At 42.3% G+C, this 13,543-nt stretch overlaps 1 protein-coding gene across 1 annotated transcript in view; it reads right to left on the minus strand.

Annotated features, from left to right (window-relative positions):
* Positions 1-12,875, minus strand: part of sptbn5 (spectrin, beta, non-erythrocytic 5) — a gene marked incomplete at both ends in the record, with an annotated part of 32,498 nt that extends 19,623 nt beyond the window's left edge. The window contains 12 exons of the mRNA XM_071544314.1: positions 479-568; positions 1,467-1,631; positions 3,130-3,300; positions 4,270-4,369; positions 4,692-4,831; positions 5,738-5,987; positions 6,901-7,112; positions 7,193-7,268; positions 8,345-8,596; positions 9,347-9,477; positions 11,330-11,482; positions 12,627-12,875. Coding sequence (XP_071400415.1) covers positions 479-568; positions 1,467-1,631; positions 3,130-3,300; positions 4,270-4,369; positions 4,692-4,831; positions 5,738-5,987; positions 6,901-7,112; positions 7,193-7,268; positions 8,345-8,596; positions 9,347-9,477; positions 11,330-11,482; positions 12,627-12,875 — 1,989 coding nt within the window. The remainder of the gene's footprint in view (positions 1-478; positions 569-1,466; positions 1,632-3,129; positions 3,301-4,269; positions 4,370-4,691; positions 4,832-5,737; positions 5,988-6,900; positions 7,113-7,192; positions 7,269-8,344; positions 8,597-9,346; positions 9,478-11,329; positions 11,483-12,626) is intronic.
* Between the last annotated feature and the right edge of the window lie 668 nt (positions 12,876-13,543).

The raw sequence follows: 13,543 nt of genomic DNA on the forward strand, positions 1-13,543 counted from the left end.
AAATGTTTGCAGTTTACAGATTTATAAATTTGTTCTGACTTGACTTGCTGTTCTACTTTTAGACTTGAGCCTTGACATTAATGACATGGACTTGACTTGGGACTTGACTTGGGACTCGAGCTAAGTTGACTTGGTCACAACGCTTTTATCTGGGAGGGAGCAGTCGTAGAAGAACCAAACAAAGAAAAAACAGGTTTTGGTTTTAATATAGTTGGGACATCCGATCCCTGGAGGGGAAAGTAGATTACCTGAAGACTGAGGCCAAGATGTAAGGCCTAATTTTGGTTTTGTAACATTTTTACAAACAAACAAGTCACTGGTTTTAGTTTAAAAGTAGGTTTTTTCGAGGTCCTACCTCAACAGCTTGGTTAAAATGTACTTGACTTGGTAATCTACATTTAGACTTGGGACTTGACTTGAGACTTGAGACTGACTTGGGACTGGAGCAGAGTTGATTGGTCACAGCTCTGATGCTAACCTTCAGCAGCTGTCGGCAGGAGCGCAGGTCGTGACCCTTGGCGGCGTTGTGCAGCATGCGCTGGATGGCTTCAGTCTTCAGCCGGGCGTCCTGCAGACCAACACAACAGAGCCCAGATACTGTCAACCTGCTTACATGATCAGTCAGTCAGTCAGTCAGTAAACAGTCAGTCAGTCAGTCAGTCAGTCAGTCAGTCAGTAAACAGTCAGTCAGTCAGTCAGTCAGTCAGTCAGTAAACAGTCAGTCAGTCAGTCAGTCAGTAAGTCAGTCAGTAAACAGTCAGTCAGACAGCAGTCAGTGAGTCAGTCAGTCAGTCAGTCAGTCAGTAGTGAGTACAGTCAGTCACTAAACAGTCAGCCAGTAGTCAGTCAGTAAGTCAGTCAGTAAACAGTCAGTTAGTCAGTCAGTAGTCAGTCAGTAAGTCAGTCAGTAAACAGTCAGTAAACAATCAGTTAGTCAGTCAGTCAGTCAGTCAGTCAGTAGTCAGTCAGTAGTCAGTCAGTAAGTCAGTCAGTAAACAGTCAGTAAACAGTCACTTAGTCAGTCAGTCAGTCAGTCAGTAAACAGTCAGTCAGTCAGTCAGTCAGTCAGTCAGTAAGTCAGTCAGTAAACAGTCTGTAAACAGTCAGTCAGTCAGTCAGTAAACAATCAGTTAGTCAGTCAGTCAGTCAGTAAACAGTCAGTAAACAGTCAGTCAGTAAACAGTCAGTCAGTCAGTAAACAGTCAGTCAGTCAGTCAGTCAGTCAGTCAGTAAGTCAGTCAGTAAACAGTCTGTAAACAGTCAGTCAGTCAGTCAGTAAACAATCAGTTAGTCAGTCAGTCAGTCAGTAAACAGTCAGTAAACAGTCAGTCAGTAAACAGTCAGTCAGTCAGTCAGTCAGTAAACAGTCAGTCAGTCAGTCAGTAGTCAGTCAGTCAGTAAACAGTCAGTCAGTCAGTCAGTCAGTAAACAGTCAGTAGTCAGTCAGTCAGTAAACAGTCAGTCACCTGCAGCAGCTCCATCAGCTGCTCCTGCTGTCCCGCCTGTCTCAGTTTGTCTCCTCTGTCGGCCATCTTGTCCTGCAGTCTCCTCCAGCGGCTGCTGAGCTGAGTCGACTTCCTGCTGATGCTCTGACTGCTGCAGTGCTGCTCAGCCAGCATGTCCTGCCCCAGCTGCACACACACACACACACACACACACACACACACACACACACACACACACACACACACAGACATCACACAGACATCCAATTTTATTCTTGTAATGTTTCAGTTTGTTTATACCTAACCTCTGGATCTACAGAGCGCCAATTTTTTAAACTGTTGGATGTCATTGTGTGACGTGGACTGGGTTTGAATTCAGCCCAGGACTTTTGTCACATGTCATCTCTCTCTCTCTCTCTCACAACATCTCCTGTCTCTCTAAACTTTGAACTGTCGAATAAAAGTAAAAATGGCCCAAAAAAATTTTTAAAAATCCTATTGCCTGTCCCAAAGGCGAGATTAATAACAAGATGCGATCAGTTCTTTGCTTCCTAGACTTTGGATCGACCGAAGGAGCTGAGGCTGCTAAATCTGTATCATCTTAAGAATCAGGGGTCTCATTTATAACCGTTGCGTACGGCACTTCCCACGCAAAAGTTGTGATCTATAAAAACAAACTTGACGAGAGAGTACGTACATTACAGTCTTTTAGCAGAGACCCAGTTTGTCATAATTAAATCCGACAAATTCAAGGTGTTAGGCAATTGGACTGGATGTCTCAAGGTAATAAATGATGATGTGTTATGGTCCACAGGGCGCATGGAGACGTCGGTCCCAGGCGCAGCGTCCTCTTGTTCACCCCGGTCTCACACTGTCTGATCCCCGAGTCACAAAACCAGAATACAGAACCTGGGCCAGTCGCAGCATCTCATCTTCCTCTCTAACGTTAAGTCAGTGTCACGCTGTGTTTCTGGCACAATGCCACTAAACAGGGTTTCCCCGTCATCAAGGTGTAACGTTCAAGAGGAGAGAGCACGGGAGAATGGAATGACAAACATATTTACATACACATCAGTATTCATTCAGGACGTTTCATTTGACCATCTATGGTTAATTGTGAGAGTTAAGGGGCGGAGCCTGAGGCTTGTGCACGTGCACAACATTTCAAGTTGGATTGTGATTTATAAAGGGGAAATTGCGTGCAGGTGTGCGTACGCACGGTTTTATAAATCCGATTATTTTTGTACGTACGTACTTTTCCTCTTTTGTGCGCACGCAACCTTTTAGTGTGGAATCCACGCACAGTTTTATAAATTAGACCCCAGGTCTTTGACGTCCCTTTCATGGTTTAATTTTGTTTTTCTTGCCTTGCTTTTGTATTTTTCACACACATCTTGATTTAGACTGAGAAGATGGCTGGATTTTTACATAAAAAATCTCGCCTACTGCAGATTTAAAGTGAATAATATCATAAGATCAGTATTGACAGCTGAGGCATCCAGTGAAACTCAATAAAAAAACTTTTAAAGACAGAAACAAGCAGGAAGACATATGACTCTTCAGTCTGTTGTAGCTCTCTTCTCTCATCATCAGACAGGCTGAAACGTTGCTTGATGAGAGGAGTGTGTGTGTGTGTGTGTGTGTGTGTGTGTGTGTGTGTGTGTGTGTGTGTGTGTGTGTTTACCTGAACCAGCCTGTCCAGCCAGACCTGGTTGGCCTGCATCTCTCTCTCGGCCGCCTCGTGTCTCTTCAGCTTGCGGAGGATGTTGGTCGGGTCGCGGTACGACTCGTCCTCCGCCACCTTAAACTTCTCCTCCATCCACAGCAGCAGCTCCTCCGCGTCCCTCTGGAACTCCTGCAGCAGAGAAACAAAGAGCTTCAGTTCTGTCAGATAGTGATGAGCCGGCCTCCAGGAGGCGCTAACAACCACAAATAACTTACTCAAGACGCCTTTATCCCATACATACATCACAACATTTTGAAACGATCATTTTTTTTTAAATATGAATCTCTAGGAATTGCACTAGAAGCTCTGTTATGTTTTTAGTTTTGTTATATTTACACAATAATAGAATAAAATGCAATTAATTAATATTATATTATTATATATATATTATTAATATTAATTCATATTAATGGTGGTCGTGGTGCAGAATGTTTGTCTGATGAGCTTGTCTCAGTTTACCAACTATCAGCTGAATCAACACTCAAACACCTCTTCTATTCTTCTATTCTGATGTATTTTCCTATATGATACACTGGGATTGTTTAGATTCTGCTGACAGTTTATTGATTTGTATGAATTATCCTACAGTATTATCATTTCTGATTTGGGTTTTAAAAAAAGACCTTTGGCAATGTGTTGATTGATTTAACTACGAAGCTTGCTGGTTGAACAGTCAGTTAGTGATTAGCTGTCAGTTAGTTAGCTAGTTAGCTAGCTAGTTGGCTAGTTAGTGATTAACTGCTTAGTCAGTCAGTCAGTCAGTCAGTCAGTCATCAGTTTATTAGTCAGTCAGTCAGTTTATTAGTTTATTAGCCACTCAACTGGTTAGTTATTAAGTTAATTAGCTAGCGAATCAGTTTATTAGTTACTCAGCAGATATTATTTAGTTAGTGATTAACTCACTAATTAATTAGCCAGTCAGCTAGTTAGCTAGTGATTAACTAGTCAGTAAGTTAATTATAGTAGTTAGTCACTTGGCAGTTAGTTAGTTATTCAGTCAGCTTACACTGGTTAGTCAGATAGTCAGCAACTGATTACCACTGGTCAGTCAGTCAGTCAGTCAGTTGTTACCTGGTCAGTCAGTCAGTCAGTTGTTACCTGATACTTCTTGGAGTCCAGCAGCAGACTCCTCCTCTTCCTGCTGCTCTCTCCCAGCTTCCTGTTTGCCTCCCGGATGTCGTCACTCCTCTGCTGGATGCTGAGGAGACACAGCACACCTCAGTGTTTAAAACACACAACTCAGATTTAACTTGGAATTGTCTTTTACATTTTTAACCTGAACCTCCAAAAATTCTCCATTAAGAACTTTCTTTGTTCTTTTTGTACTTTTTTGTCTTGAACTGGGAAACGTGCTGTAGCTCTGTGATGTTCTCTCTGTCTTGTGGTGTTTCATTCTGTATTGATTGTTTTTCAGTGTTTAACTTTTTCTGCTTACCTCTGTCAAACCAAAGGCAAGTCTCCACATGCATGGACAATAAAGTTTATATTGTACTGCACTCTACTGTGTTCTGTTGTCTTACTGCTGGGCAGCGTAGTGCCGCTGGGTGACGAGCTCCTGGCTTCGCTCGGTGAAATGTGTGATCTGCTGGTCCAGAGCCTTCAGCAGGCCGTCCAGCTGCTGCTGCCGGCCCAGCAGGCTGTGAACACTGTCCACCGAGTCCTGGATCAATACACAGAGATACATCATCAATATACTCATCATTTATATTTCATATTTATCTTCCAGCTCCTCCTGAACACTGTCCACCAAGTCCTGGATCAATAAAAAGAAATATATCATCGGTAGTTAGCTCATATTATACAGATTGTCAGTATAGTGGTGGTTGAAATAGACAAAATCCCAATAATCATAAGAAATTATTTAAATATTGATATATAAAGATATAAATAATAACAAATGCAATATCACATGTTAAAAAATTAAATTGAATGTTCATTGCATTGAACTGATAACTGTTGTATTTGCTTTTTATTTTATTTTTTTAGACAACAGAATTGTGCATCACAGTAACTCAATATCATTATTTAATCACGTGGAAAGTATAAATATATATTACCTAAATATTAACCTATATATGGAAAATGTATACAGTATAATTATCTTTCAGCGCTTCATACCATGTCCATTGGTAGTCAAAAGAAAAAAAAATCAATATACTCAGAAATATATAGACATATACTGTACTATATGTTGTATTTTAATGCATCTTTGTTTCATATTAAAGGCTACAGTTCCACTCCATAGTGTTTCATTAAAGCCACGATCCGCAACATTTTTAAATAAATAAATGTCTGTTTCACCACTATCTATGGGCGAATGCTCTAACTCAACAGTGATCCAGCCTGCATCAGTTCATAAATCTTCTCCACTGTCTGTTCTGAACAGCCGGAGTCTGGTCGCTCTTTCCTGCCGCACAGGAAGTGATGCGTTTTACGTTTCCGGTTTGTTTGGAATCAACAGAAGAAGAAGAACTGGGTAGTTAGCATGAGCAGCGACAGCCACCATGACTGAACAGACAGAGAGAAGAGAGAAACTCAAACCGCAGCAACAGGAACTCCAACTCACCCCCAGGTCTTTGACCCTCAGCCTGGCTTCGTGTCCGGACAGCGCCGCCTCGATCCGGTCTCCTTCCTGGTTCAGCCTCTGGAGCTCCACCCCCTGCTCCAAAAGCTGGTTCCTACTGGCCCACATCCTGTCCAGCTTGGACCAATCAGCGTTGAGCTTGTCCAGTGTTTGCTGGATGTCGACGCCCCCTCTCTTCCCATTGGAAGAGCCCTGCTGAAGAGATTTGCCCAGCTTCTCTATCTCCTTCAGTCTGAGAGAGCAGAAACACATCAGTGGTATTATATCGGTCTATATCGGTCACTTACATAGTAATAATAATAATCAATGTTGATATGGCACTTTTCAAACCACAGTTACAAAACATTTAACAAAATAGATAAAATCAACAGCAAACGCAATAAAGCTATAGGGACATAAAAGAAAATTAATAAAATGTTATTACATAAAAGAAAGTCTATAAAAGTCAGTTTGAAGAAGTGATTTTAAAGGTGATACAGATTTAGCAGCCTAAGCGTAAATATGTTGTTCTAGCTTCTACACAGAGCGCTTTTATTTTGAAAGAGAGGCAGAGAGGGAAAGGCATGTGGACCAAATTCACTGATATGCAGAAGCATAGCTTTGTCATTTTTATCGCTAAGTGAATAAATGTAAAGAAAAGCTAAGCTGAACCAAATTACAGACTAAGACCAGACACCAGTAGAGTAGGTTACAGTTTAGAGTTACAGTTTACAGTCTAGAGCTTTTTTGTGGATTGGCATTCATTTAATTACGTTTTTACAAGAGTCAATACACCAGAAAACAACAAATATCAACTTTATTTCTCACGATATCAAAACACTATGAGGATGAATGCGCACATCAGATGTCAAGAACTGAATCATGGTGATTTTAGAGCTTGGGCGGTTCCATCACACGTGATGCAACATGGCTGCAGCACCTCCTCTCTCCTTCTCTCTCCTTCTCTCTCCTCCTCCGCTCTCCTCCTCTCTCTTCCTCTCTCCTCCTCTCTCCTTCTCTCTCCTCCACTCTCCTACTCTCACCTCCTCTCTCCTCCTCTCACCTCCTCTCTCCTCCTCTCTCCTTCTCTCTCCTCCTCTCTCCTCCTCCGCTCTCCTCCTCTCTCTTCCTCTCTCCTCCTCTCTCCTTCTCTCTCCTCCTCTCACCTGCTCCTCTGCTCCTCCACCTCCACCCGCAGCTCCTGGTGCTGCTCCAGCAGGCTGAGGGCCGAGGCCACGTCAGCGGCCGCCTCCTCCTGTAGGAGGCGCTCCTGCACCGCCCCCGCCCAGCACCGCAACTCCTTGGCCTCCCGCTGGAAGCTCTGCAGCCGCCGGGCCTCCTCCAGGAGGCGCTGTCTGTCCGCGGCCTGGAGCTTCACCTGGACCGGGACAGGAGGGGATGAGATGCTACAGGAAATAAGCAGCTGTCCGCTCAGTCTGGGACGGAGCGAAAACTCACCTGCTGCAGCAGAGCCTCCAGACCACGAACCTCCTCCAAGATGGCCGCACTCTCCGCTGGACTGCAGTCCTGCTTCCTGTAGCACAGGAAATGTGGTCGTAATGGCAGTAATAGTAGTAGGAGCTCCAAAACAATACTTAGCAGTACAACATTTGTACAGTGCAACAAATACTTTGGATAGAAAACTATGGCCCTGACTGCTCTTTAAACCAAAACCTAGCCAAAATTCAATGGCCAATTCATTAAATACAAGAAATATAATTTGATGCTGTCATTTGTGCAAACTATTCTAAACCAAAAATCTGAAACCGATATGTAGTTTTGCAATTATTGTTACCTACTATTTACATCATTTTTTCACCTTCCACACATACATACATACATTTCGACCAAGCTGTTGAGGTAGGACCTCGAAAAAAACACAAAACCTACTTTTAAACTAAAACCAGTGACTTGTTTGTTTGTAAAAATGTTACAAAACCAAAATTAGGCCTTACATCTTGGCCTCAGTCTTCAGGTAATCTACTTTCCCCTCCAGGGATTGGATTTTTCTTTGTTTGGTTCTTCCACGACTGCTCCCTCCCAGATAAAAGCGTTGTGACCAAGTCAACTTAGCTCGAGTCCCAAGTCAGTCTCAAGTCTTGAGCCACAAGTCTCAAGTCAAGTCCATGTCATTAATGTCAAGTCTCAAGTCTAAATGTAGAACAGCAAGTCAAGTCAGAACAAATCAAGAGTCCAGTATCAATTTAATATCTTGAAGAAAACTAAATATCTAGGACTTTTCAATGCAATATGGTTTTAATAGGATAAAAACTTGGTAAGAGCATCATGAGTTTGATTTCTATAATCAGTTTCAACTTCAATAAATTCAATCATTCCATACAAATTCAGAAAACAGAATTTAAATTCAGTCGTCTGCTGGAACAAATCTCATCACTTTCAATCTAAGTCATTTACACAAACACAAGATCTCAAGTCAAGACTTTAGAAACCTTTTCAAGTCATCAGAGTACAAGTCAGAGTCAAGTCCCAAGTCACCAGAACCCAAGTCAAGTCAAGTCTCAAGTTATTAAAATTGTGACTCGAGTCCAAGTCATGTGACTCGAGTCCCCCCCCTCTGGGTAACAGTGTCACAGTACATCAGCTCCTTACATCTTGGCGACGCTCTTCAGGTAGGCGATCTTCCCCTCCAGGGCCTGGATGTCCCGGACGGCCTGCGCCTGGCTCTTCTCCTCGGCCAGCAGGGTGGGGGGGGTGCAGCCCACGTCCACGGCGTCCAGCTGGGCCAGCCGGCCGCGGAGCTGGGCCTTGGCCTCCTCGCAGCTCTGCAGGAAGGACTGGACGTCTGCCGTGCTGAGCAGCTCGTGGCCTTTCTCATCCTTCAGCTGCTGGATCCGATCCCACCTGGAAACACGCAGAGGAGCAGAGAGCAGACCCAGTGTCGACCTTATTCACCCAGCGGCCATTTTGAACACTCTGGGTGGGAAACTGTACCCAGAAGATCGGCAAGTAGCATTACTTTTTCCAGACCTTGATTTGTTTTGAAGATTTTGTCTGGTGTTCAATATGATTTACGCAGATAGACATCTTGCCCCTGCTAACTAGGTCATATCACTGTATAGATGAAGATTGTTCTTCACAGAGACAAATATCAGAATATGTGAGATGATTGGCAGGGTTCCTACACGGTTTCCATTTTAAAATTCCATATTTTTCCCAGACCCTATGTTCTCGACCGGATTTGATCTTGGTCGGTATTTGATATAATGCATGCTGACAGCGGCTGGGTAATAAGAGCGTCCCTCTATCTGAACATTATTCTTCACATCAACAAAAAACTGTGGACTCAAAGTGGCTCAACAAAAACATAAAAGCTAGAATTATGTGTGTATCGGACCTGAACCGCAACATTTTCCATACTTTTCTACTATTCAAGACCTGGAAATGATCAAATTCATTTTTAATAATTTTCCAGACTTTCCAGACCTGTGTAGGAACCCTCAGGAACAACAAGTTCCGGAACCTAGACTAGACTCTGGTAGGTGGCGATAATGGGCCACAGGGAGGTCAGAGGTCAGAGGTCAGAGGTCAGGGTCAGGGTCAGGGTCAGTGTGGGGGGGTTTGAACCAGCCTGCTGTCAGGATCACGTTGTACCTGCTGGACACCCGCCTCTGTCTGGCCTGGATCTCTCTCTGTTTACTGTGCCGGCTCTTCACCAGCTCCTCCGCCAGTCTGATGATGTCATCCAGCTGGCCCCGCCCACTCGCCAGCTCAGTCAGGAAGTTCTGGAACAGGAAGGCAGAGTCAGTTGGTTTGAATGAAAGCTAAGGAAAGTGCTAGCATGTCATTTTTTCTCTATCTAGTGAAGAAAAATGACACTTTCCAATGGCCTTATTCCAGTCTATTGACCTGTGTATTGACCTATGCAAAATGATAGGTACAATAATAATAATAATAATAATAATAATAATAATGTGTTGGTACACCCAGTTAACTAATGTTATGAGAAATGTTATGAGAATTACATCAAATTTCATCAAGAACTCGATGCTGAGCAGGCTGTTTGAAGCCAGCGGGGTCGATCAGCTGTCCCACTGGCCTACTGCTGTTGAGATCAATAGTTTAAAATTATTGGATGTAACAAGGTAAAAGTCTAAGTTTAGACACAGTGTATTGTAGTCAGATGATTATAGCTGTGATCAGTGTTGACATTTTCTCCTTTCCTCTAACATCCAAGCCAGGTTTCTGCCAAGATGAAAACATTGTGTACTGGTAAATTACATACGATTGTGTGCCAGAGGATAAAGGAGCAGGACACACTAAACTCACTTTTTTTCAGCTGTTAATCAGTATTCATGGGACTCTTATAATGAAACACAGACATCCTGGTTATAATCGTGACATTGCACTGCGTAATGTTTGTTTTTATGGATTTTGTCTGAAGATCACAGCTTTGTATCTATGTATTTGAATGATGATGTTTTGGTGGTGCATTTTGAATCGTCATACATGACTGCGTTTACATGGACTTGAGTCTCCCGGTTATGATCGGGTTTTTGAAGTATCCCGTTTTTGTGTTTGTGCATGTAAACATCATATCCCGATTTCAGAAAAATCTGGATAAGCCCTTATCCCGGTTTTGAGAAACCCGATTATGCTAGCCGGAGTACTCCGAAAGAAACCGGGATCCTGTCGCATGTTTACATCTGATCCAGGTTTCTGACCGCTGCAGACTCCCTGCACAGGCTTCAGCCGAGAGACGGAACAGAAAAACACAAACAACAACAACAACGAGAGCGTCTCACTTCTGGAGCGATGAGGAAACAGAGTTTTGTCTTTCGGTGATGAAAGAATGAAATATACTCGGCAGTTTAGATGGAGAAAGCATGGAAATGCTGAGCTGTTCAAGTCTGTAGATCCAGACTACAGGAGGCCGGTTTCCAACACGCACAGTGGAGCAAGTCAGGTCAGGTGGAAAATACTAAAGAAACATTACTACAGCTAAACATCAAAACTAAAGAAGTGGCTCTGATCCAGCAACTTTCAAATTTTATCCAGCCTGACACCGGTCAAAGTGGAGGACATGTTTAATATTTCCTGTCACTCTCTTCTCCCATTGCTGGCAATAAAGTGGATAAGCCAAATCCGCAACGCGATGTTGGCATTTAATAATGCTAAACCCGCTATAAGCCAAAGTGGTCTCATTTTCAACAGCCACAGTCAAATGAATTTAAGGTTAACAGTTACAGAGGAATATCAGATTAACGATTTCAAAATTGGCGGTTTGTGTTGTAAACATCACAGGATGCTAGTATTTATCATGAATACGGAGATATGAAGAACCAGATTTCTCTGTGTTCCATGTAAACACCATATCCAGAATATGATCAAAACCGGGATCAGCCTCATAACCGGGATATTAAAGTCCATGTAAACGCAGTCCATGTTACTGCCCAAATCTACCCCCCCCACCTCGCCCTCCCTCACCGCCTCTCACACCCACTTTTTTCAAAATTGTGCAGTAAGTTGAGAAATGATAAAACTGAGGGTGTCCTATCCCTTTTATACACTGGTATCAGGTCATGGTAAAGTTCAGAAGGCCATGTTGTCACCGATCAGGCCTGGCGGAGTGTGTACCTCGTATTTGGCCTGCACCGCCCCCAGGGTGTCGGCGGAGGTGCTGAAGGTGTTCAGGACGTTCTCCTTGTCCTCCATCCAGGACTCGAACTCCTGGCAGCTGTTGTAGAAGCGATGCAGACGCAGCGTCTCCTCCAGGCTCCGGCACTTAGACTGACGACACACACAGACCGGTGTAAACCACCACTTTAAAGACCATTTTCATGATTTCATATAGAAGAACAGTGTGGCGCTCTCATGACTCAGTGTTAGTGCAAAATGTGTGGAAGTAAAAATCCATTCAAATCCAAAAATCCATCCCTTTGGGGGGAGTTGGTATCAGCTAATAGGGTGAGATCTCGATTTGCATGGCCTCACCTACAAATAAGTATTATGTGGGAAAAATAATGAGATTTACATGTAATTTACATATGCATGACATGATTCCCCTCATTCCACACATGGTTATTATCGTTAATGAAAACTAATGAAATAACGAAAACTAGGTGTGAAAAAACATTTTCGTTAACTGCAATAAAAAAAAAACGAGGCTTTATAAAAAAACGATAACTAACTGAAACTGTATTGTGTGTTTACAAAACTAACTAAAATAAACTAAAATTATACAGAAAATGTCTTTACTTTTCATCTTTGTCAATTTATTTCATACATAAGCCTAGTATTTTGGGTGGATATGAAATCTATCTTCTAATTTTTTTTTTTTTTCAAATTTTTTTTACCTTTTTGAATCTCGCCCCTGACAAATAAGCCCATATTACAAAAAAGACTACCACACTAAAACTAATAAAAACTAAACTAAAACTAAGCATTTTCAAAAAAATAAAAACTACACTAAACTAGCAAACCCGCTTTAAAAACTAATTAAAACTAAACTGAAATTGAAAACAAAAAGTCAAAACGAAATAAAAATAAAAACTAAGGAAAAATGCAAAAGTATAATAACCCTGATTCCACACGGTGGCATGGATTTCTGATTTGGTCATTTTGGTGATACAGCACACTCCACCCTGCTCAAACCTTTACTGAATCTGAGCCTCAATCCCTACCAGCTCCAAGACACTGTTCTGTAGCTGACCTCTGACCCCTGACCCTGACCCCTGACCCTCACCTCTGACCCCTGACCTTGCTGTGGAGGAAGGGGAAGAGAAAAGATTAATTTCTCGAAGAGTCTCACATGATAAGCCTATTTCCTAGACTTGTATTGGTTATACTGGCCTGTGTATTCTCTATGGCGTCACTCTAATATCAAAATCCAAATCACCAAACTACATTTCCCATGCTGCCCCTCTCTCCTCACCTTGACCAGGCTGTAGAGGGAGTTGTAGTCCTGCTCCAGGCCGGTCTGTGTGGTTTCTATGGTTTCTCTGTGGTAGTGGGGGTCCGGCAGCCATGTTGTCTGGATCTCGGCCGTGCTGCGGCGCATCGACCGGCTCCGCCTCGGACGACTCAGCTTCCTGGTCGGGCTTTCTGCCGCGCCATTGGTGGAGAGGGGAGGGGTGGGGGGCGGAGCCTGTTCAGATCGAGGAAGAAGAGAAGTTAGTTCTGACTTTAGTGAATATGAGTTTCACTGGTTAGCATGAGGCGTTTATGAGCTGAAATCACGTCTCTAATGACTGACCATGATTAGATTTATTATTGATCTAGAATGATTGATCGCTACAGAAGTTGGCAGCAGGTTGAGGAAGTCAACAGAGATATTGATTAAATGGATCGCGGATATTGAAGCAAGATTTGGTGATGAGCTGTGATCATGTGTGCAGTGACTGACATTGATTATATTATTGATCTGAGATGATTGATTGTTCAGTAGTTGATGAAGCTATTGCGGACATTGATTAAAAAAATTGTGGATATTGATATAAATGATATATATATTGATGGTAACACTTTACAATTAAGGGTTAGTTAATGCTTAGTAAGCATTAACTAACCCTTAATTAACAGTTAACTAATGTGTCTGGTAATCATTTACTAATGGTGTTCATGTTAACCAAGGTATTAATTTATACATTATTTAATAGTCATCTTTATAAACTATTAAATAATGTATAAATTAATACCTTAGTTAACATGAACACCATTAGTAAATTATTACCAGACACATTAGTTAACTGTTAATTAAGGGTTAGTTAATGCTTATTAAGCATTAACTAACCCTTAACTTAGTGACCCTTATTATGAGATTGATTATATTTATTATTGATCTGGAATGAT

This window comes from Centroberyx affinis, unplaced genomic scaffold (assembly GCF_046629955.1).
Source record: "Centroberyx affinis isolate AG114_WGS23_722 - 3 ecotype Tasmania unplaced genomic scaffold, CSIRO-AGI_Caff_v1 ptg004518l_1, whole genome shotgun sequence".
In the NCBI taxonomy this organism is placed as follows: Eukaryota; Metazoa; Chordata; class Actinopteri; order Beryciformes; family Berycidae; genus Centroberyx; species Centroberyx affinis.